Source organism: Dendropsophus ebraccatus, chromosome 4, assembly GCF_027789765.1.
Source record: "Dendropsophus ebraccatus isolate aDenEbr1 chromosome 4, aDenEbr1.pat, whole genome shotgun sequence".
Taxonomy (NCBI): domain Eukaryota; kingdom Metazoa; phylum Chordata; class Amphibia; order Anura; family Hylidae; genus Dendropsophus; species Dendropsophus ebraccatus.
The window spans coordinates 127104840-127128637 of record NC_091457.1 but is presented as its reverse complement, the minus strand read 5'-3'; the positions used below and the strand labels follow the sequence as shown (position 1 = coordinate 127128637).

General features: G+C 41.3%; 1 protein-coding gene across 1 annotated transcript in view; it reads right to left on the bottom strand.

The window, feature by feature from the left end:
• The window catches only part of CFAP20DC (CFAP20 domain containing), a 286194-nt gene that overhangs the window by 185981 nt on the left and 76415 nt on the right, over window positions 1-23798 (bottom strand). The window contains exon 6 of the mRNA XM_069968793.1: window positions 4423-4537. Coding sequence (XP_069824894.1) covers window positions 4423-4537 — 115 coding nt within the window. The remainder of the gene's footprint in view (window positions 1-4422; window positions 4538-23798) is intronic.

Sequence of the window (23798 nt, the reverse complement as noted above, 5' to 3'; positions counted from 1 at the left end):
TGTTTCTGTCCTTCCCAGTTTGGCATTTCCCAGAATGCAATGCTTTCCCTCATGTAATCAACACAGCCCCCACCCATTACAATCAGTAAAAATAGTGCAGCAGCTGCTTCTGGCCGGTAAGAGATAGTGGATCACTCAGGGGATTGGGTTATCCAGCCAATCCACCTGTGACATCACACCCTGCCCCCTGTCTGCATCATCAGCAGACACACACAATGTGAGACAGAGGCATGGAAGATTTGTCTCCTAGGGGGGGATAGCAGCAGGAGCAGGAGACAATGTGAATTGGCACAAAGGTCAGTTTTCTTCACTTCCTGGATTTCTATCAGCTACCAGTGTGGCAGAACTGTACAGATACAGTAATACATTGTATAGACGCATCTATATAACTTTTAATGTACTTTTAATAGAAAACAAGTTTTTCTTATCCAGAGTTCCCCTTTAAAGGAGTTATCAGGTGTTATCAAATATTTTCCATATAGGTGTGACCATACTGAAAATATAGCTATGCTTACCTGTCTGCGCTCCCCCAGTGTCCTGCTGGTGATGTCTCGGGTGCAAACGCTTAACTTCCAAGACAGACACATCTTGGGAGCAACAGAACGCTCAGTCAGAGTGCTGTCCCATCTCACTCAGAGATGGGACAGCAGGACACGCGGGACACCAGGGGACCATGGACAGGTAAGCATAGGATATTTATTATTTCTATATGACCGCAGCTGTATATGAAACATTTGCTAACACTGGAACTAGAGTTTTTTCAGTGACATTTACAAAACTCTATAGCTGTCTGATCTGCCTAGTCCACACCTTTTTGGCACTAGACAACAGCAAAAAAATTCACTGCAGCCACAGACAGCACAATGAAAGGTATTATGTGTATCCTTTACCTAAGAACTTTGTAAGTACTTTGTTACTCGATTTTCAGGTTCACTTTAAGGTATCAATACCAATACATTGTGCTAGGATAATGTTACACAACATATCGTAGTGTCTGTCTAGGCTATCTATTGGTAGAATTCCCTGTCATATATTTCCAATGTATATGTCCAGCCTCATAAATACTAGCCAGTGACATCTGTCATACATACAGTAGCCTTATGCCCCATGCGGCGTTTAAAGGGGTGGAGCTATGTTCCTATTTTTGGTGCTCTGTAAATGTATGTGTCATGCTCCACCTCCATAGCCCCATTGACTAGGAATATGGCAGTGTATAAGCTTTGCTTGGCGTGTTCCTTTAACATCTCCATAGCTGTCCAATATCTGCTGAAGTTTTCATCTCACAGACAAACACAGAAGTGCAGAAGTTATGAAGTCTAATGAAGATTTAAGCCAATTAATCACTTTTTCCTGAGCAATTGATCAAGCTTTTTTATTCATATTTTGCATGAATGATTTATTTATTCTCCGATGGAGAGCGTGTAATTGAACTACATATTCAGATACAATTTAATTTATTGTTCATTAAAGTGTACTTTTGTTTTTAAACATTGGTACTCGGTGACACCAGACCCAACTAATTTAAATTACATTCAGGCAAAATAGATTTATTCTTTTTTATTTCAAATTAATAACTACCTCCGTGGTACAACTTTATGAATAATAATTTTATCAGCATATTTTTTCCCCTACGCTCTAGACCAGACTGTGTACAAGCAGAAAACTTGAATTTTCTCTAAACTTATTTAGAAGACAAATGTTTGGAACATAAGTGTTCCCATCTTGAAATAGTCGGAACACATTTTGAATTTAATTAGTTGCTTTTCAACCTGAAAAGTATTTTTATGGATATATTTCTTTGAATTTCGTCTTTCTGAATTTATTTTACCTAAATGATCAGAGTTCCTATGTGAGATGCATTTCTAAATTCTAGGACTATGACATGTCATACAACCTCCTGTGAGACTTTGTTCATAATGGTGTGATGGTTTACCATTAGAGATGAGCGAACCGGGTTCGGGTTCGTCATTTGATTAGCTGGGGCTGCTGAAGTTGGATAAAGCTCTAAGGTTGTCTGGAAAACATGGATACAGCCAATGACTATATCCATGATTTCCACATAGCCTTAGGGCTTTATCCAACTTCAGCAGCCACCGCTAATCAAATGCCGAAAGTTCGGGTTCGGATCGACTCGAGCATGCTCGAATTTCGCTCATCTCTATTTACCATATAACCGAAGCAATAGTGTTTTTCCCGATCTGTATAATAAATGGCTATGGTTTTTTTAAGGTTTTGTCATTTTGACAGCAATATCTGCTACATGCTGCCTGCCCACAGATGGAACTCACGTTAATAGAAAGCTCAAAGCAGGTGTGAACATAGCCTTAATAAAATATAATGGTAGGTAGGGACCACAGCACAAATAGGTGGGCTTTTACAAGAAAGGCAAATGTATGACATGTAATGTTGGTGGTTGGCACCAGTGACCCAGCGAGTCTAGGCTGCATTCTCTGCTCTACCCCCCTGCTCTCTGCTTTGGGCTTACTTCTCTGGCTGTTGCTTCCCATGTACATGCACAGGCTTTAACTTAAAGGGCCGGTGCATGCTTCTCTAATGTGTTTTCCACATTAGAGAAGCATGCCTAGCTATTTAAGGCCACTTTTCCCAGTCATCTGTGCCTAAGTAGTATTGTGGTTTTAGTCACTGAACCAGAGCCTGTTTCTAACCAAATTTCTACCTACTACTGTAAAATCTGTAGCTCTGCTTTATCTACTCCTTGGGGGTTGAACCTTTTTCTGCTACTGTCTGTTTAACCATCTTGCTGTTACCTCCAGGCTGCAGACTCACCTTATTCTAGCACTGGAGCCGTGGTCTACTTGGTCAGCCACTACCTATAGCAGGACTACTCTTAAATGCGACATGGTGTATTTTGGCAGCAGATGTCCAAGTTCTGCATATTGGGGCAGGATAAATGATAAAAACTTATAGGATATGTACACTCTGTCCTCAAGTTTGGCCCAAAGTTTAAAGGGGTTGGCCACTTTATAGTAAAATTGTTTAGTGTACAATATAAGTAACTATACTCAAAGCACTTACTGACAGCAGCTCCGTTATAGAGCTAAAATCAGACTCCTCTCCTCCGGGATGTGCTGTCCAAAAGATGGACTGACATGGAGGAGCATGTCCCGTTCCCCAGTGTCCACCACTGAGCCTGTATATGCCTATGGTGGACATTGGGGGGGGTGGACCATGATCACATGCTCCTCCATGTCGGCCATCTTATGGACAGGATCACTACAGAGCAGGGCAGCACAGCCTGGAGGACAAAAGTTTTATTTTAGCTCTATAACAGGGGTGTCAAACTCAGGCCCTCCAGCTGTTGCAAAACTACAAATCCCATCATGCCTGGACATCCAAATCTTTAGCTTTGGCTGTCCAGGCATGACGGGAATTGTAGTTCTGTAACATCTGGAGGGCCTGAGTTTGACACATGTGGTCTATGAGGTACACAGGGAGCTGCTGTCAGTAAGTGCAGTGAGTACACTTACTAATACTGTACACTGAGCAATTTTACTATAAAGTGGTCAACCCCTTTAACCAGTAAGGTAACCTGATGAGGCATTACACTGCATTAACTCAGTGGCATATATATATATATATATATATATATATATATATATATATATATATAAAGGTTTGGGTATACTTTCTCATTCAATGACTTTTCTGTATTTTCATGACTATGAAAATTCTAAATTCACACTGAAGGCATCAAAACTATGAATTAACACATGTTGATTTATATACTTAAATATACTGAAAATATGTCTTATATTCTAGGTTCTATAAAGTAGCCACCTCTTGCTTTGATTACTGCTTTGCATACTCTTGGAATTCTCTTAATGAGCTTCAAGCGGTAGTCACCAGAAATGGTCTTCCAACAGTCATGAAGGAGTTCCCAGAGATGCTTAGCACTTGTTGGCCCTTTTGCCTTCACTATGCGGTCAAGTTCATGCCAAACTATCTTGTTTGGGTTCAGGTCTGGTGACTGTGGAGGCCAGGTCATCTGGTGTAGCACCCCATCACTCTCCTTCTTGGTCAAATAGCCCTGACACAGCCTGGAGGTATGTTTGGGGTCATTGTCCTTGTCCTAATGAAAAATTAATGATGGTCCAACTAAACGCAAACCGGATGGAAAAGCATGCACGCTACAATCTACAATTTTCATAGTCATGAAAATACAAAAAAAACTCTTTGAATGAGAAGGTGTGTCCAAACTTTTGGTATGTACTGTATATAAATATATATATATATATATATATATATATATATACTGTTGTCAGAAGCAGGTGATCTATTTTTCACTCCTTACTTCACTCCTTATCTCACCCTCCGAAATATATATCCTAATGGAATTCTCATTAATATTCCAACATCATCTTTCACACCATTTATCCCAGGAGAATGTGAGCAAGAACTTACAACTCTACGCCTGATGATGGAGAGCGGGATTTTTGCATGTAAAGGTGTTGCGGATAACTCCTTGTGGACAGTCGATAAATATAATCTTCTTTTAATATTTGCCAAATCGGTTATTCTGGGGGGAAAAAATATTAGGCAGATTACAGCAGACATAATAAATTGCATTACGATAACATCATGTAAAACTGTGCATTTCCCATAAAACTCTGTGTCAGGTGCTGCAGCGCCACATTTTAAAGATGACATTTTATAAGATAAGTAATGAGATTTTTTTTCTCTCTCTCTCTTAAACTCAAACTTAGGTGAAACAAAGCCTGATATCACAGATCACTTTACATGCTAATTTATTTCTGCACTTTGTACTGTATTTTAAAAAGCCCTTCATTCTGTGAAAGAATTCAATTTGTGTGAAGTGAGAAAGCCTCAGCCTTTAATAATCATGGATGTGCGAGGCCTTCATCTCATATTATCATGGGAGCTATTGCATACCATTAAATGCCGTAAAGTCCAGTCTTTCTTTACTATACTCTATCTCTGAGCTTAGGTTTTATAGAATCTTCCAGGATAGCTGACATTTAATAAAACATGGCTAAACATCAACAATTTTGCATCTGCTAGCCATGTTTTACCTAGATTATCAGCAATCATATTTGATTGGCTGCGGCCAAGAGCAATGGATTTACATACATACATCTGAGGCTGGAAATATTAAATGGAAAGTTTTCATTGTAGTATCATGACTGGTGCATATTAGTATATAAGTCATGTAAGATATTTTAAAGGAGAAGTCCGGCAAAAATTTTAATTAAAGTAATGTATTGCCCCCCCCCCCCCCCCCAAGTTATACAGATCACCAATATACACTTATTACGGGAAATGCACATAAAGTGCTTTTTCCCTGCACTTACTAATACATCAAGGCTTCACTTCCTGGATAAAATTGTGATGTCACGACCCGACTCCCAGAGCTGTGCGGGCTGTGGCTGCTAGAGAGGATTTTATTTCCCGTAATAAGTGTATGTTGGTAATTTGTATAACTTTTGGGGGGGCAATACAATACTTTAATTAAAATTTTTGCCGGACTTTTCCTTTAATAAATTGAAGAACATTTATATTCAACAATTGCTATTGGTTGAATGCAAAAAAAAAAATGGGGGGGAGGCATGGCTGTTATGCAGAATTCTGAGCCCATCAAATGGTTCTAAATCTCAACGAAGGTAAATGATACAGTTCTGGCTCCCTGCAGAAACCAGTAGGAGGACTTTACTGTAGATGGTTTTTATACACTAAACTTAATAACTCAAATCAACAAAATGAGTGAATATAAGAAACTTTGTGATATTATTACAGAAAAGTGCCTAATGCTCCTCTAATCAAGAGCACCCCATCCCCAGACACAAACGCAACACTAGTAGCTCACTGGGAGATGAGAATACATGGTGCCAATACAAAATTATGGAGATGGGAGGGGTGAGAAGTGACTTCACAAAGTGTGTAAGACAGAGACAAGGAGAAAGATTGTAAAGAGACAACACAAGCCAACATGAACTCATGAACTCATATTAGCCCAGGGCTTTAGTCAAAGACTGTTCAGTACTGCTCTATAAGGTAAGAGTGTACTGTATAGACATATAGGAGAAGGATCCTCTTCTGTGTGTGTGTGTGTGTGTGTGTGCAGTGTATAGTAGACATCATAGAGGTTAGGCTCCACAGAAAATTTTAAATGACACCTGCAGAAAACCATGTGAAAATACCATCTACAGAGAATGTGTTAAAGGGAATGTGTTGTCATAATTTATGGTAGGGGCGGACTAACTTTACTATAGGCCCCGGGCTGTTCACCCGGGCCCCAACCCCACTGTAATTATTGTAGCACTAGCAGGGTGCTCATACTACAGGATAAATAATGTCATGATGCCCTGATTTGTTCAAAATTGCGGTAAAAAAGCTGTGATTTTTTTGCAAATCATGGCAGAACTATAGCCAGGGGACAATACACCACTGAAATTTTAAGTCTTTTTGGGTGACCATGGGCCCCCCAGCAGCTCAGGGCCCTGGCTACCCCCGAAAAGGACCTATTGTAATCTGCTGATAGCAGCTCCCTGTGGAATGACCTTTATTAAAGGTCAAGGAGCATGCTTAGTAATGTTTTACATTTATTTCAAGGGGACAGATTCTGTCTATTGCAATCTATATTCATGAGTCCTGCTGTAAAGCATGTCACTAAATGCTGTTAAAGGGGTTATCCAGCGCTACAAAAACATGGCCACTTTCCCCCTACTGTTGTCTCCAGTTTGGGTGGGGTTTTGAAACTCAGTTCCATAGAAGTAAATGGAGCTTAATTACAAACTGCACCTGAACTGGAGACAACAGTAGGGGGAAAAGTGGCCATGTTTTTGTAGCGCTGGATAACCCCTTTAAGAACAGCCCAGGCAATATGGCAGCCCCCATAACAATGTACAAAAAGTGAAAAAAAAAAACTACAGTCAGAGGCTATGTTCACACAACCTATCAGACCGGCCGTTCCGTGCCCGGTCACGGAACAGCCGGTCTGTGCCCGGATCATTACGACCGGTATTTAGGTACCGGCCGGATGATACGTCCGGCCGCAGAGCTCTGATGCGGGCCCATCAGCGTGCGCCCGCATCAGAGCTTCCCATAGCCCACAGTGAAGCGAGCGGCCGGAACTGACAGGTCTTTCTGCGGCCGGAATTCACTGAATTCCGGCCGCAGAAAACTGACATGTCAGTTATTTGCAGCCCAGTATGGGATCCCGGCCGGAGAGTATACGATGTGTATACGCTCCGGCCGGGATCCCATATCAGATAAGGTAATGTTGCGCTCCGCAAAAAGTACGGCCGTTGTTTCCGATGGCAACAACGGCCGTAATTTTACGTAGTGTGAACATAGCCATAAAATAGAAACAGATTAAAATAAAAGAAATTTTTTTTGTACCTGACTTTACTCAGGAAAAGAAAATTTAGGTTACACATTCTCTTTAAATAATGGTTAGAAATAGTGCTGCTCCACTTTATTGGAATGTGTACAGATGTGTGGACAATTGTTGTATTGTTGTTTCAGTGAACACTTTTGTTCATGTCACTATTCTGTTGTTATGACAGTTAAAACCAATAAAAAATTTTGAACAAGAAATAGTGCTGCTCCTCCTTGTGTAGACACGAACGACATCTTTAGCACCCCTGCCAATAAGCTGACTACCCAGTGACATCAGATAATGACCAAGGCGGAAATTTTATAATACTTAAAAGATGGCAATTGGACAAAAGAATTGTCTTACAACTGGAATTAATTGATAGCATCATGTCACAATGTAGCCTTAATGGCAAACAGAAACAGGAGAAAGCCGCACATCCAAAACTGCATGAGGCGGGTGCTGCACGGAGTCAGTCCTCTGGCTCGGGGATCCCCAGAAGTATGTCGAGATATTCCGCAGCACACCAGCATACGTGAAAAAGGTGATTTTATTCCAAAAGCATGAAAAATACAAAGGATGCGACGTTTCGACCTACTCACTAGGTCATTATCAAGCATAATGCTTGATAATGACCTAGTGAGTAGCTCGAAACGTCGCATCTGTTGTATTTTTCATACTTTTGGAGTAAAATCATCTTTTTCACGTATGCTGGTGTGCTGCGGAATATCTCGACACATATATATATATATATATATATATATGTATATAAAATAATTTTTTCTTATTTTATTTTTATTTTTTACATCATATTGAGACTTGCTGTCTATGAAGAAGAGTAACCTGTTGGATCATTTGTTTTGCACATTATTGTAGGAACTTAACAATTTTGGTCTATAGATTGTAACAATACTTGGCACCTCTTGGTCTTTTACCCCACTATACCTCTTGACTTTCATTATCATCTAATCTGCATTCATATTCACTCTCTATTTTCAGGCTTGGCTTCATTTTTGTTTCAATCTACCAAGTAGATCCATCTTTCATATAAAAAAAAAACCTTGAGATGAGTCTAATTCTCCAAGCTGACTCAAGATAGGCTATTTGCATAAACAGTAGAGGTTCCTATCTCCTGGTGTGAATGTGCCGAAACATCAGAAATTAAGATTAGAGGATATCTGCAGAAATATAACTTTCTCCCCACTGTAATAAAATATCAACAATATTGTATCTGGAATGAAGCTATAGAAATCCAATTACACCGTACAAGTTCCGAGGAGTGAGGAGTCATTGTCATTCTACAGACAGGTACTGGTTTCAGGGAATCTATTTATTGCTGCTCTTACAAGCCGCCGTCAGTCGTAAGACCTGAGTGTCACGTTTTATTCCATTATTTTCCTTTTTCCTCCTAAAGTTTCGTTGGAGCAGCCACAGAACAGTTAATATATTTTTATTATGTCTCCACTGGAGCATTCATATCTAAGGGTCAGGAATGTGATAGGAAAGTAATAGGACCATGTTGAGAAAAAATGAGGTAGTCAAAAGGAAAATCAACCTCATTTATAATAATATTCGAGTGATCAGGGGGTGAGTAACTGCGCTAGCCGCGGTCATTAGCCGCAATCATTCCACGCGTAACATCTACATTTGGAGGAGTGTTCTGAGAGTCGAACAGCACCACAAGTTCATTTCTCAGATCTTTTGATTTAAAACTGGTTACCTGGATGGAGGTGCACTTAGAAAAGCCATACTCTGTGATCATACAGCATTTACATGGTTTCTAAGCCAAGAGAAGGAGAACCTTAGTTGTACAGATTAGGTCATACTGATATCTAAGCTCAATACATGAATTACTACTACAACCGAGTAGAATTAAAAGGGGTACTCCGGCAAAATTTTTGTCTTTACAAAACAACTGGTGCCAGAGTAGGGGGTGCCTTATTTTCAGGGGGGTGCCTTGCTTTAGGCTAGAGTGTAGAAAAGTTGGGGTGTCTTATTTTGGGAGGGTGCTTTATTTTTGGGGAAACATTGTAGGTGGAGAAGCCACAACAGTCTCTGTATTCTTTAAACACATCGTGTTGTCCACATTCAGGGTTCCACAATAATAATAATAATAATAATAATAATAATAATAATAATAATAATAATAATAATAATATATTGTGTTGTCCACATTCAGGGTTCCACTTTATCCTACTATACCATCAGCAAAATAGTCACAAAGCCAAAATGACCATTAAATATACCACAGCTGGACTGAAGGAAAACGTTACTCATAGTAATCCGACAGGGTGAAGCTATTAGTGTCAGAGGTTACATACTTCCCAATACCTAAATGCCAAATAGTGGAAAACTTTACAGCCTATTCCAGCCCCACCCAGGGTGCCCAAAATATATGCAGAATTGCCCTTGTTATGTAAAACTCCACAGTCTTGTTGCTTTACAGTCCTATTCATGAAACTATTGGGGTCTATACCTTTAAAGTGACGACTGGGATGGCTACTCACATATCAAAGGGTCTGTACGGAATAAATCTTGGCTGCAATGCAGTTACCTTATCTTCTAATATTCTGCTCATGCATTCATTAAACAGAAAGCTCAGGATAAAGAGCCTGATCATAGATTGTAACTTTTTAAGAGTTACTGTCTTAAAAAATAACTTTTGACATGTCATCAGGCATGAGAAAAGTTATTGATCACAGTGGGTTTCACTGCTAGGCAGCAGTACAATCCACTCCCTAGCTGCCCACTGATTCTGACAATGTAGCCTCATAGACTTGCATTGTCCTTACGGAGATATGGCCGGGGAAAGAATGACCCTCTCCCTGGCTAGATCTCTTAATCACAGCAGATCTCGGCAGTGAGACCCACTGTGATCAGTAACTTTTAACATGCCTGATGACATAGAAAAAGTTGTTTTGAATGAGGGGTACTCTTTAAATGGCTTTTGTAAAATAACACTTGATGCCTTTATTAAGTAACCTGTAACTAGACTTTATAGCAGCCTCCTGCAACTTCTCTTTACATTTGATTTCAGGATAGGTAAAATATTTGATAGGAATATTTAGCTTCATGGTTTACAGAGAATGTATTGACACTATATTCGTTCATTGATTTTACTTCCATTTTTACTGCTGCCTGGAATGTAACTAAAGTCATATTTATACATGAAAAACCCATCTAGGATGATGACGGTGATAAACAGGAGGCCGGCTTTCCCGGGGCATATTAGAAAGATGCCATTAATGGGGAATAGGAATTTTCTGTCATAGAAATAAGCTCTGGATACTAACACACTGCTCTTATGCAACTGCCTATTACTAAAAAGGAATCTAGTGTTTGCTATTTGGATCAATATTTCATGGTTACATGACATCACTAGCTTATTTTTAGGCTATGTTCACACACTGTAAAAAACAAAACAAAAAAAAAACAAAACGCAATTTTGAGGTGAAAATATGTCTGTATTTTCAGTGGAAGGCCAGGTTCACACTATGTAAAGACAACTGCATTGATTCATAACAATGGCCGTAGTTCTTCAAACAATGGCTTTTGTTATGAAATACGGCCGTTGTTTTTTACATTGTGTGAACCTGGCCTAATAATGCACACGATTGAAGTCAATTGAGTGCATTATTAGGCCGTATAGAATAGTCTAAGTAATGAACTGGCTATGTTCACACAACAGGATTTTGCCAAAAAGATGTCCATTATTTGCCATTGATGTCTATCTATAATAAACATGATCATTAGCGACGAGCATTATATGCAAATAACGGACGTCTTTTTGACAACAGTCGGCAATGACGGCCTTAAAATCCCGTTGTGTAAACATAGCCTTTTTCATCTGTTACCCCATTGTTTTATTTTCTCCCAAAATGATGGCCATGTTTAGCTTTTATTTTAGTATGTGATAACCTAGGCTTATACGTTTATTATTATATATGGGTTTGGGGGCCTAATTACCAGGGTGTTCTCCCTCCATTCGGGTGACACCTCACCGCTCCTTACTGCACTTCATTTTTGCTTGTTTGCACATATAGTTGGGTTATAAGCACCTATCAGATGGCACTTTGCATTTTGTCATTTCATGCATCTATTTTTGTTTGCACCTTTTCAGTGCAGTAAGGTTATTTACAATTGCAATGATTCCCTAATGGGGGGGGGGGGGGCAGAATATTGAGTCGCCTCCCCATATGGTGGCATGTTTTAATTATTTTTAATCTGTCTGTATCTTGGGTTTTCTATACATTAGTGGTGCCCATCCATCTCTGTCTTATATTATTATATATATATATTAGGTAGCACTAGGGATGTACAAAGTATTCTATGAATAAGCATAGGTAGAGGTCACCGGCACTACTCTCTATCAGCGGTTTACTTATAGAAACTTGCCATATGTATTGGACAATGCCTTGTTTGCCCCGGGGGTGCTCCTCGTAAAAACAGTATATAGACAGTCCAAGTAGAGGGAGAGAAGAAGACAAGGGCACTCACCCATCTGTGGCAAAACGACTCCTTTATTTGCAAAGCGTGCAGTAAAAGTCCATGAAGATATCACGACATGCGGGCAGACGCCATACCACTATCACAGTGCTAACACTTTGCAAATAAAGGAGTCGTTTTGCCACAGATGGGTGAGTGCCCTTGTCTTCTTCTCTCCCTCTACTTTGACATTCTATGAATAAGAATATTCACCCCATAGATGCTTAGTAGCTCTCTTTTTGTAATAATACTACTAATAATAATAAATCATATCTTCTAATCAAAATGTGTAAAACTGAAGAATATGTTAGTATTTTATAGCCAGGAGTATTGGAAATAGAGATAAGCAAAGCAGGATTTATTTAGTTTTGTATGAAGCTAAATGATTCACATTTGAATCCCATGGTCTGCCCGCTCCATATAGCCTGAGGATCGCCTGGAAAACATGGGACACTGCCATAGGCTGCCATGGTACATCTGCCATAGGCTGTGTCCATATTTTCCAGGTGTTTGCCAGGCAGTTCTCAGGCTGTGTTCAAAGAACGACCAGACAGTGGGATTCAGATGCAGATCAGTTACTTCTGCACGAAAGCTAAACGAATCCTGCTTCCCTTATCTCTAATTAGAAGTATAAGAACAATAGATCTTAATAAGTGTAATACAGTAGTTTTCCTTATATACTTAATAAAACTATGGGGCTCCTTTCTTCAGTGCATTTTTTCTTCCCAAACACATACCCAGTGGTACCTTGGTTTAAGGGTAACTTGGTTTAAGAGCGTTTTGGTTTAAGAGCTCACAGTTTTTCAAAATTGTGACTTGGTTTAAGAGCATTGCTTTGGTTTAAGAGCTCCCTGTACTGGGTGGGAGGGTGAGTTGGGGAGGGGCATGGTCTGCATAGCACTGTACTCTGATCCAGGAAGTCTCCCTTACCTTCCAAATCATAGCAGATCCACTTCAGGCTGGGGCTTACATCAGGGGACAGGACTGTCGAGGTAATCTCTCCATAGCTGTAACCCCTCTCTCCCCGGACAGAGAGTGCTGCATGTATGTGCCCACATCTTCCCTGCTCATTCCTTCATGCTCCCTGCAGTCTATGTCAGTTCCTGATTGGTCCATGCTGAACACACACACACACCTTCCCCATTGCTGTCATGTGACCACACAGACCTCTGACAGCAGCCCTGCTTCTCTATTCTAGCCTGTTGTACTACACTAGTGCATTATGGGGATCTGCCGTTCCATCTTGTATCTACAAACTGCTGCTGTGTTATCAGGTTTATGCACTTACTATACATTATACTCCACATGCTGATTGCTATACTGTACAGTAACTTATAATATCACATATTCAGCTGCTTATAAATGTTTGTTTCATTTGTTTCACATGTTATTCAGAATATAAAATCATTATTTTTGGGTTGTGGAACCAATTGTTTAAATTTCAATAATTTCTTATGGGAAAATCTGCTTTGGTTTAAGAGTGGATTTGGATTACAAGTGCGGTCCAGGAACGAATTATGCTCGTAATTCAAGGCACCGATGTATTTGTTTTCCAGTTTCCACCAGTGGGAAACCGATGTGTGTATGCCTGTTTATAACTCCTTTTGATGTTAGTTGGGACTGCATATAAACAAGCCCCCTTGGCTCGTATTGATCCCTGACCTACGTGTTTCTCTCCTACCTGTCAGCTCCACCAGTCAGCAGATGCAGTAGCAATGTTGAGATTCCCGAGACATTGGTTCCCCTAGACTCTACCATGCAGAATGGCTTGAGCCAAGAATGACTGTGGAAGTACAGTTGCTTGATAGGCTATTCCTATAATTATTACACATAGGAACGATTTACTATATAAAGAAATAAAGCACCGCTGTATTTTAGGAAAAGCTCTGAATCCTTTTATACAGCTGGTTCCGTACAGGCAATTATAATGGTGAGTATATTTTTACATAATCCTTTCCACTTACTCACGTCTTTCTTCCCTCTATTCTGAATCTCACTGTTTATTATATTTTATGTCTCTTTCATTCTAGAAGTCACATAAAACCCTACAGAAACAGCTAATGGATTTCTAAACGGAGTGGTTCTATAAAATGTGAAGAAACAGGATATTAGCACTGAGAATTACAAAGCTTTTTAACATAGAAACTAGTACTTGTAAAATTACCTGCTAAACTGAAAGCCCAATTTAGCTCTCCTAGCGCCATTCATGCCACCCTTACATCAATCTTCCTATAGAAACATTTGTAAATTTAATAGATTTGGACTTTGTTCCGATTGTATTGAGTTTGAGTATTCGGTTTGCAGGCATTTCTTTTTATGCGGTGTCTAGACTGTTTATAAAAATTCAGACAACAGGAACGTTCAAACGTTGTTATAAAACCTAACATCAAATGGAATATGACATTAGCTAAGTGCATTTACCTTGTAAACACGAGTCTGCTGACATGGGTAACCTTTTACAAAATCGCTCTGTTTCACTGGTTCACTTTAAGTGCTTTCAGTACAATGTTATGCTGCTAAAAAAAATCTTAAAAAAATAACACCTGCAAATGTGCATCAGATTTAATAATAGTCATTTGCCCCTGCAAGCTAGAAGACATGTTCACGGCAAATGTACTCACAGCTTTATTAACCCTGCTCGCGTTCAGATTTAGTTTTTTATGCCGCTGCAGCTCCTGATGCAGTTCCTTCAGATAAAGTCAGGAGAAGATTCTAAAGAAAATATCATGGAAAATCTTCTACATTACTTCTCTTTCTTGCTGGATACACTTTTGGCTTAATCTTCAAACTGTAAAGAGAACTGCAGTGACAGTTTTTTTGTTGTTGTTTTTTTAGAAAATATGTGTGAAACCAACCTTAAAGGGGTTATCCGGAGAGCAGAAAAGGTGCTACATCTTCCGCTCTCTGGCGCTCTGCTTCCTCCTCCTGACCGTCCCTGCTGATATGTTTTGAAGACGAGAGGGGGTGGGAGCATGTTGAAGGAAATTATCAATAGTTGCCCGATGTTACAGCTTTAGGCCACATTCACACTTTGTAAGACAGCGGCCGTTCTGTGACACAGTCGTGTCATAGAACGGCCGCTATCTATGTACTACCGGACGGATGAACATCACTTCTTTGGAATTGGAATGTGCAGAAATAGCCATTGCAGAAAATGTAATGTAAAACGTATACAATCCGGACGGAATTCCATAGTAATTAAAGCGATTGGTCGCTGTCATTAAATAACGTCCGTTGTTGCAAATCTGCAATAATAGCCGTTCTTTAATGAAAACATACGTTGTGTGAACGTGGCCTTATGTAAAAACAGTGTTGATTTCCAGATTTTCAGGGTGTGCTGATATAGATCAGGTGATGCCTCCTGGTATATGGTAATTTACAATCCTCAGATTGAAATATATATATGGATATAATGCCCCCCAGACTGCGGATATAATGCCCCTCAGGCTGCAAATATAATGCCCCCCCAGGCTGCGGATATAATGCCCCCCAGACTGCGGATAAAATACCCCCCAGACTGCGGATAAAATGCCCCCCAGACTGTGGATATAATGCCCCCCCCCCCCCAGACTGTGGATATAATGCCCCCCCCCCCAGACTGTGGATATAAAACTCCACAGGCCGCAGATATAATGCCCCCCAGGCTGCAGATATAATGCCCCCAGACTGCAGATATAATGCCCCCCAGACTGCAGATATAATGCCCCCAAGGCTGCAGATATAATGCCCCCAAGGCTGCAGATATAATGCCCCCAAGGGTGCAGATATAATGCCCCCCAGACTGCAGATATAATGCCCCCAGACTGCAGATATAATGCCCCCCAGGCTGCAGCTATAATTCCCCCCAGACTGCAGATATAATTCCCCCCAGGCAGCGGATATAATGCCCCCCAGGCAGCGGATATACTGCCTCCCAGACTGGTATTTCGGTTCATTGTGCATCAGTATATCTGATACATACAGTATTTCATCAACACAACGTATGTGACTTAATACTTTCATGATAAACAGATTGCCTTGGATTGACTGCAGCGTCCATGAGATAAAACACACTACCACAACTTGAACCATGAGTCAATGTCCATTTTAGCGCCATAGCCCCATTATATATAAGACAAAAACTAATACTGCCCCTACTGGCAAGAATGTTACACCACCTGCTGCATCTACAGCCAATACCTTCCCTATATGTATGAGAGTTTCTGACTGTATTTTGTAATATGTTTTGAAGTGCACAAGGTTGTTTTGAGCAAGTGTTTCAAGTATTCTACATAGCAGAGATCAATAGGATATTCTGCATACAACTCCAGGCATCACAGAGGAGCTAGATGTATTTAGGCTATGAGAGACTAGCAATGCTGGGAGCATATCTAATAGCTAGTCTTCTTTATTGTCACAGCAAAACAAAATTAGTTGTGTAGTAAGACTTCAAAAACAACAACATAGTCAACAATAAACACCAGGGTTCTGTGAATGCGCTTGCCCTTTAAGTAGGATCTGATCGGATTGTTGCAATACAGGACTGTATCATTTTTACATGAAGGTTTAGGAAGCTTTGTGCTTATATAATTTTGTAATCCTGTTTTAATCCTGTTTTTATCTGGGTGACATAATGAATAATGTGTAATATCTGTGTATATATATATATATATATATATATATATATATGTGTGTGTGTGTGTGTGTGCCATTCCACCCTGCTTTAACGTCTAAAGTGTTTATTTTGTTTTATGGCACAGGTGTCAAACTCGCGACCATCCAGCTGTTGCAAAACTACAATTACCTTCTTGACTGGGCAGCTAAAGCTGTCCAGGCATGATGGGAGTTGTAGTTTTGCAACAGCTGGAGGGACGTGAGATCGACACCCGTATTTTAGGGGATATTTGAGTAATGTTATATTAATTCGTAATCCAAGAAGAAACTGTGTATATTTAGGATGTATATATATGTATAAAGATTTCTGTGTATATATAATAAAATACAATTTTAGAGACTTATGCTGTAAATGTATATTTGTGATTTTGTGATCAGGGCTGATATATATGTATATATATATATATATATATATATATATATATATATATATATATATGTGTGTGTACTTACACTGATGAATTAATAATTTATTTTCCTTAATTTTTAATATTAATTTGACCAAGAGGAAAATTTTATTTAAATTTAAATTTTCCTCTTGGTCAAATTAATATATATATATATATATATATATATATATATATATATATATCAATTATATATCAATATATATATCATTTTTTTTTCTCTTTGCAGTCAGCATCCCTGCCTAGCTCTACCTACTGGCAAGATGGATCCCTCACTAGAAATATTATATACTGCACCTTTTAGGCTTTAGGCAATGTTCACACAACGTAAGTAAATTATTAATCTCGGCTGTTGTTGCCAATTTGCAACACGGCCGTGATTAATCCTTTGCCATCATTGTGCTGCAGGCTAAGGGAATCCCCGCTGGAATGTATACACATAGCATACACTCCGGCAGGGATCTCTTGCGGCGCCACAAAAAACTGACTTGTTAGTTTTCTGCAGCCGCTATTCAATGAATAGCGGTCGCAGAAAAACTGTCAGTGCACACAATGGAGCGAGCGGCTCTGGCTGCACGCTGCATTGTGTGCAGCAGCGAATTCGGATGTGGGTGCGCACGGATGCGCCCGCATCCGAATTCAGCAGCAGTGATCTTGTCTGACACCAGCTGTTCTGTGACCCGGCCAGGTCACGGAACAGCCAGTGTCTTACGCCACGTGAACATGGCCATAAGCTGCGATTACACTCTTAGGCTATGTTCACACAACGTATTTTATCATATTTCTATGGCCGTTGTTGCTGATTGCAACAATGGCCGTAGTTAATACGAAAGAATATGTTGGCTTGCTGTCTATGGGGTCCCGGCCGGAGCGTATGGCAATTAGTATACGTTCCGGCCGGGACCCCTAGCGGCGCCACAAACAACTGACCTATTCATTGAATAGCGGCTGCAGAAAGCTCTGTCAGTGCACACTGTGGAGCGCTCCGGGTCACGGAATGGCCGGTCTCTTATGTGAACATGGCCTATCTCTTACATGTCTTTCTGCTCAAAGGCCATTTGAAGCCTAACAGTGAATAGAACACACAAAACAGTCTTAGGGTGGGATTTGGGACAGGCTGCTTAGCAGCCTCGGACTGGGCCACCAGGGAGCCTTGGGATCCCCCGGTGGGCCCCACCCCAATTCCTTCCTCTTGCTGGGCCCTGCCGCTGAGCCAGAGAGGGGCCTCCCGTTTAGATGCTGCCTAGTATCGGGAGCTCAAGGGGCACCCTGCTGGCTCCCACACTGCTGGGGTGAGTTCAGAATGGCCTCAGGGCCCGTTCTTTGTGTAAACTAATCATGGGCCCTCCCCTCCCCTCCCCCTGCCCGGCTGACTCCCTTACATCAGCTCTGGGCCTCAGCGCTGCTCTCTTCCTGTCTGTCACCAGGAAGATACCGAGAGCAGCAGCAGCAGGGCCCCCTCCATCCCCTCCCCTCTGCAATCATGTGACTCTCTCCTCTGTTTCTGTATGTGCAGTCGGTGCAGAGGAGAAGGGGGAGAGGCTGCAGGCTGCCGGGCCTGACTGGGAGAAGAGGAAGTGAAGATGAAGACAAGAGGACTCCATAGAACTTCTTGCCCTGCTTAACATGTGAGTGAGTGAGTGTGTGTGTGTGTGTGTGTGTGTGTTTATATTTGTCTATCTTTGTCATCTGTGTGTGTGTCTGTACATCTATGTCATGTGTGTATGCATGTGGGTGTTATATAAGTGTCTATGTAATGTGCCTATGCGTGTGTGCATCTACCATGTATATAGTGTATATTATGTAATGTAGTTCTATAGATGTTTTATATGTGTAATCTGCATGCTTTTGTATCTGTGTATCTATGTTTGTGTGTCTGTCATGAGTCTGTTTGTGTGTTAGTATGATTAGATGTCTGTATATATGTAAGGTGTGTTGTGTCTGCATGTTTGTGTATCTCTGTAATATGTCTATTTGTATATATACTGTATGTATACAGTATGTATGTGATGAGAAGAATTTCACACTCTGGAGCTCCCAGTTGTGCAGGAGATCCGTGAGGCTTAGGGTACTATTACACGGAACGATAATCGGCCGAATTGGCCCGATTCGGCCAATTATCGCTCTGTGTAATAAATGCAACGGCTCATCGGCTGATCGTTGATATAGGTTAGACCCTCTTTTTGTCGGGCGCCGACCCCGCACCGCTACGTGTAATAGCGGTGCATGGCCGCCGACTAACGATATACATTACCCATCCAGGTTCCAGGGCTGCTCCTGCCGTCCGCTTCTCCCGGGGTCCCGTGCGCTCTAGCTTCACAGCGGCCTGTCAGCGGATAGGCCGCTCAGCCAATCACAGGCCGCGGCGGTCCCGGCCTGTGATTGGCTGAGCGGCCTACCCGCTGACAGGCCGCTGTGAAGCTAGAGCGCGCGCGGGACCCCGGGAGAATTGGACGGCAGAAGCAGCCCTGGAACGTGGATGGGTAATGTATGCCAGTTTAGCAAGGGCTGAAAGGACATCGGTAACGATGTCCTTGCAGCTCTTGTCAAACGATTATCGGGCCGTGTAATAGGCCCAGTAAACGGGGAAACGATCTAGCAGATCGGCGCTCGTTTACAGGTATTATCGAGCCCTGCTCGGCCCGTGTAATACCACCCTTAGGCTCTGATCAGCTGATTGAGGATTCTCACATAAAAGATGATAGGAGTTGTAGTTGATACAACAGTAAGACTTTAATCAATTGATGTGAGAATCCTGAATTAGATGATCAGCGCCTAAGCCTCACGGATCTCCTGCACAACTGCGCCTCCATAGTGCAAACCTCTTCTCAACCATTGTACTGACTCAAAAAATAAGGATAGAAGCAGCAGCAGCAGACACAAGTAGTATAATGCCGCCCTCACCAGACTGCACCCCCTCCGGAGCAGCAGCAGAGGCAGCACTAAAGTAGTAAAAAATCTTGTGACTTTATTCACACCCTCTAGCGCAGGGATAGGGTAACCTTCGGTCCTCTAACTGTTGCAAAACTACAATTCCCATCATGCCTGGACATCAGGGCCGGCGTCAGCACCCGGCTAAGTAGGGCAAATGCCGGGGCCCCCAGCTCCTCTAGGGGCCCACTCCCGTTTGTTACTACATTTTTTTTGTTAGTAAAAAAGAAAAAAAAGTGTAGTAACAAAGAGGACTGGGCCCCTAGAGGCCGCATGTGACAGTTAGGGGCCCGCCGATCCATACTGGGGCCCCCGAGCACCTGTCTTCCATCACAAATCTTCCCTACAGCCGAGTAGGAAAGAGGACCTTTGAGTCTGAAGGACCTTTGATGATGTCACGGGTCATGTGATCGGACACATGACCTGAGGGCAGCAGGTAGGCTCTGCAAACTAAGTGTCCTGTATGTGCTGGTTCTTCTACTTGTTTTGTGTATAGAGGTCCTGCTGTAATATATCTATATATATTACAGCAGGATATATATATATATATATATATATATATATATATATATATATTACAGCAGGACCTCTATACAGAAAACAACTAGATATCTGTATCTATCTATCTATCTATTTCCCTATCTCCTATCTATCATATGAACATGGTGAGACCTCTAGTTCTCCTATATTCAGGCCCTGCAGTGATATACAGTGTGTGTGTGTGTGTATATATATATATATATATATATACACACACTGTATATCACTGCAGGGCCTGAATATAGGAGAACTAGAGGTCTCACCATGTTCATATTATAAATATATATATATATATATATATATATATATATATATATATATAATGCTGGTGCTGCTAGTTCTCTAGTATACAGCTCCTGCTCTGTGTGTGTGTATGTATATACACACACACACACACAAACACACACAGAAGGAGCTGTATACTAGAGAACTAGCAGCACCAGCATGATATATATATATATAATCCTGTGACTGGGTCTGATTCCTCCAGAGTCCTGACTACTGCAGAGATCAGGAGATACAGAGGGAGAAAGATATGCAGCAGCCGCATGTTTCTTCTGCTGCAAATCTTTCCTCGCCTGTCTCTCCATGATTTGCTCCTCAAAGGGGCCCGCCGAGGCTCTGTTGCCCAAGGGCCCACAAAAAGCTGGAGCCGGCCCTGCTGGACATGGCTGTCCAGCTTTGGCCGTCCAGGCATGATGGGAATTGTAGTTTTGCTACAGCTGGAGGGCCGAGGGTTCCCCATCCCTGCTCTAGCCCAATGTTTCGGTTTTAGCCCTGAAAAAGCCTAGAGTAAAGCCAAAACGTTGCACAAGAGGGAGTTACTAAAGTCACAAGATTTTTTACTACTTTGGGGCTGTCTTTGCTGCTGAATTAAAGACTACACTTTAAAGCCATGTTCACACAACGTATGTTTTGCATAAATCACAGCTGTTGTTGCAATTTGCAACAACGACCGTGATTTATGCAAAACATACGTTGTATTGAAATGAATGGAATCCCGGCCTGAGGATATACACATATTATACGCTCCGGTCGCATGAAAAACTGACATGTCACTGGTGCAGTACCAGCCGGGATGATCTCCAGTAACACTGGCCATTCTGTGACCTGGCTGCGTCACAAAACGGCTGGTGTTATATGTGGTGTGAACCCAGCCTAAGGCTAGGTTCACACACTGTATTTTTACTCAGTATTTTGCAACCAAAACCAGGAATGGATTGAAAACACAGAGGCTATGTTCACACTGTTGAAATTTAGTGGATGGCCGCCATTTAATAGTTAATAATTGGTGTTATTTTAAAACATCAGTAGTAATGAAATAATGGCCACTATTTGTCAAAAAATTACGGCCATCTACTAAATTTCAACAGTGTGAACATAGCCTTTCCGTGCTTTAAATCCATTCCTGGTTTTGGTTGCAAAATACTGAGAAAAAATACAGTGGGGGAACAATAGCCTAAAGGCCCTATTACAGCAACAGATCTGACGACAGATTATCTGCCAAAGATTTGAAGCCAAACGCAGGAGTGGATTTGAAAAGAGGAGAAATCTCAGTCTTTCCTTTATGACCTGTTCTCCGATTATAGTCTGTTCCTTGGTTTGGCTTCAAATCTTGGTAGATAATCTGTCGTCAGATCTATTGGTGGAATAGGGCCTTTAGACACCATGCTTACCGCTCCCTTTCCTCTGGTGCACTCCCATCTGCTTCTCCTGGTCCTGACTCACTGACAACCTGCTCAGCCATTGATTGTGAATATTTGCAGTCTTTAAAGTGTTAACTGTTATTTGAATGAACTTTTGACATATGAGAGGTTTAGCTTGGTCGGGGTCTCTCTGATAGTAACAGCCAGGTGAAGCATCACTCCCAGACCTTGTGCGCAGTCCGGCTGATTACAGGTCACAGTCTCCACTATATTATATGAAGCTCGTTTCCTGTAATCAGCAGAACCCATAAGATATAGTACATGTTATTATATGGCCCAGATTGCAACCAGGCTCCTTAGGGTACATTTACACAGAAAAATTATCTGGCTTCAAATCTTTGGCAGATAATCTGTCAAAGCCAGGAATGGATTTGAAAAGAGGAGAAATCTCAGTCTTTCCTTTATGACCTGATCTCTGTTTATAGTCTGTTTCTGGCTTTGGCTTCAAATCTTTGGCAGATAATTTGTCAGATAATCTTTCTGTCTAAACGCACCATTAGACTTGCGTGTTGGGTGTCTCAGCCCTGAGACCAATTAAACTTTTAATCATGTCTGTCTGACATTTTGTATTGACATTAAAGGGGTACTCTGGTGAAATTTTTTTTTTTTTCAAATTAACTGGTGTAAGGAAGTTATTCATATTTGTATATTACTTCTAATTAAAAATCTCCAGTCTTCCAATACTTACCAGCTGCTGTATGGTCTGCAGGAAGTGGTGTATTCCCTCCAGGCTGACACAGTGCTCTCTGCTGCCACCTCTGTCCATGTCAGGAACTGTCCAGGAAATGTTTTCTATGGGGATTTGCTGCTGCTCTGGACAGTTCCTGACATGGACAGAGGTGGCAGCAGAGAGTGTCAGACAGGAGAGAATACACCACTTCCTGCAAGACATACAGCAGCTGATAAGTACTGGAAGACTGAAGATTTTTAATAAGAAGTAATATACTGATCTGTAACTTCTATAATCAGATTTTTTAAAAATGGGTCTCCTCTGCTGGAGATTATTAGAATAGAGAAGAAATCAGGCGATACCTTTTGGAGGCTAACTGAGTATATATGATTGTAAGCTTTGGAGAGTCTAGCTCCCTTGGTCAGACATGATGTTATACAAAACTGAAAAAAATCACAGACTTATATACACACTAGACAGATCTCATCAAAGGATTTTAGAAACTTTAAAAACAACAAAATGCAATCTACACAGGGTCTGCTATTTACAACCGGTCAATAAAGCTTGTGAGGCGTGACAAGAGGATGGTAAGCTCTTGTTGCTATCTGATTGTTGTCAGATTAATGGCCTGATAGCAATTAATGGTCTTCATAGCCAGAACAGGTCACACATAGGCCGACATGAAGCTGGCATGGATATTGAGACCATGTTGTAAAGTTTTAAATTTGAGCATTAGTTTATATTCCCATTCCCTTCTTTCTCTTTGTGTCTTAAAATTTCCCATTAGGACCGTAACCCGCAGGTCTTCTACTGTGTGTCCCTCTCCGGAGAAATGTGCAGCCATGGGGAGAGCTGTACGACCGTTGTTAATAGTAAAGCGGTGTGAATTACGTTGACCAAGTCTCTGCCTTGTTTCCCCCACATAGAGGCCTGTAGTGGGGCATCGCACACGCATGATCAGATACACTACAATGGAAGATCTGCAAGTCCCTGGATTCTGTGTACCTCTTGTGACTGTGGGACTGTTACACTGTCAGAGATATGGATATGTG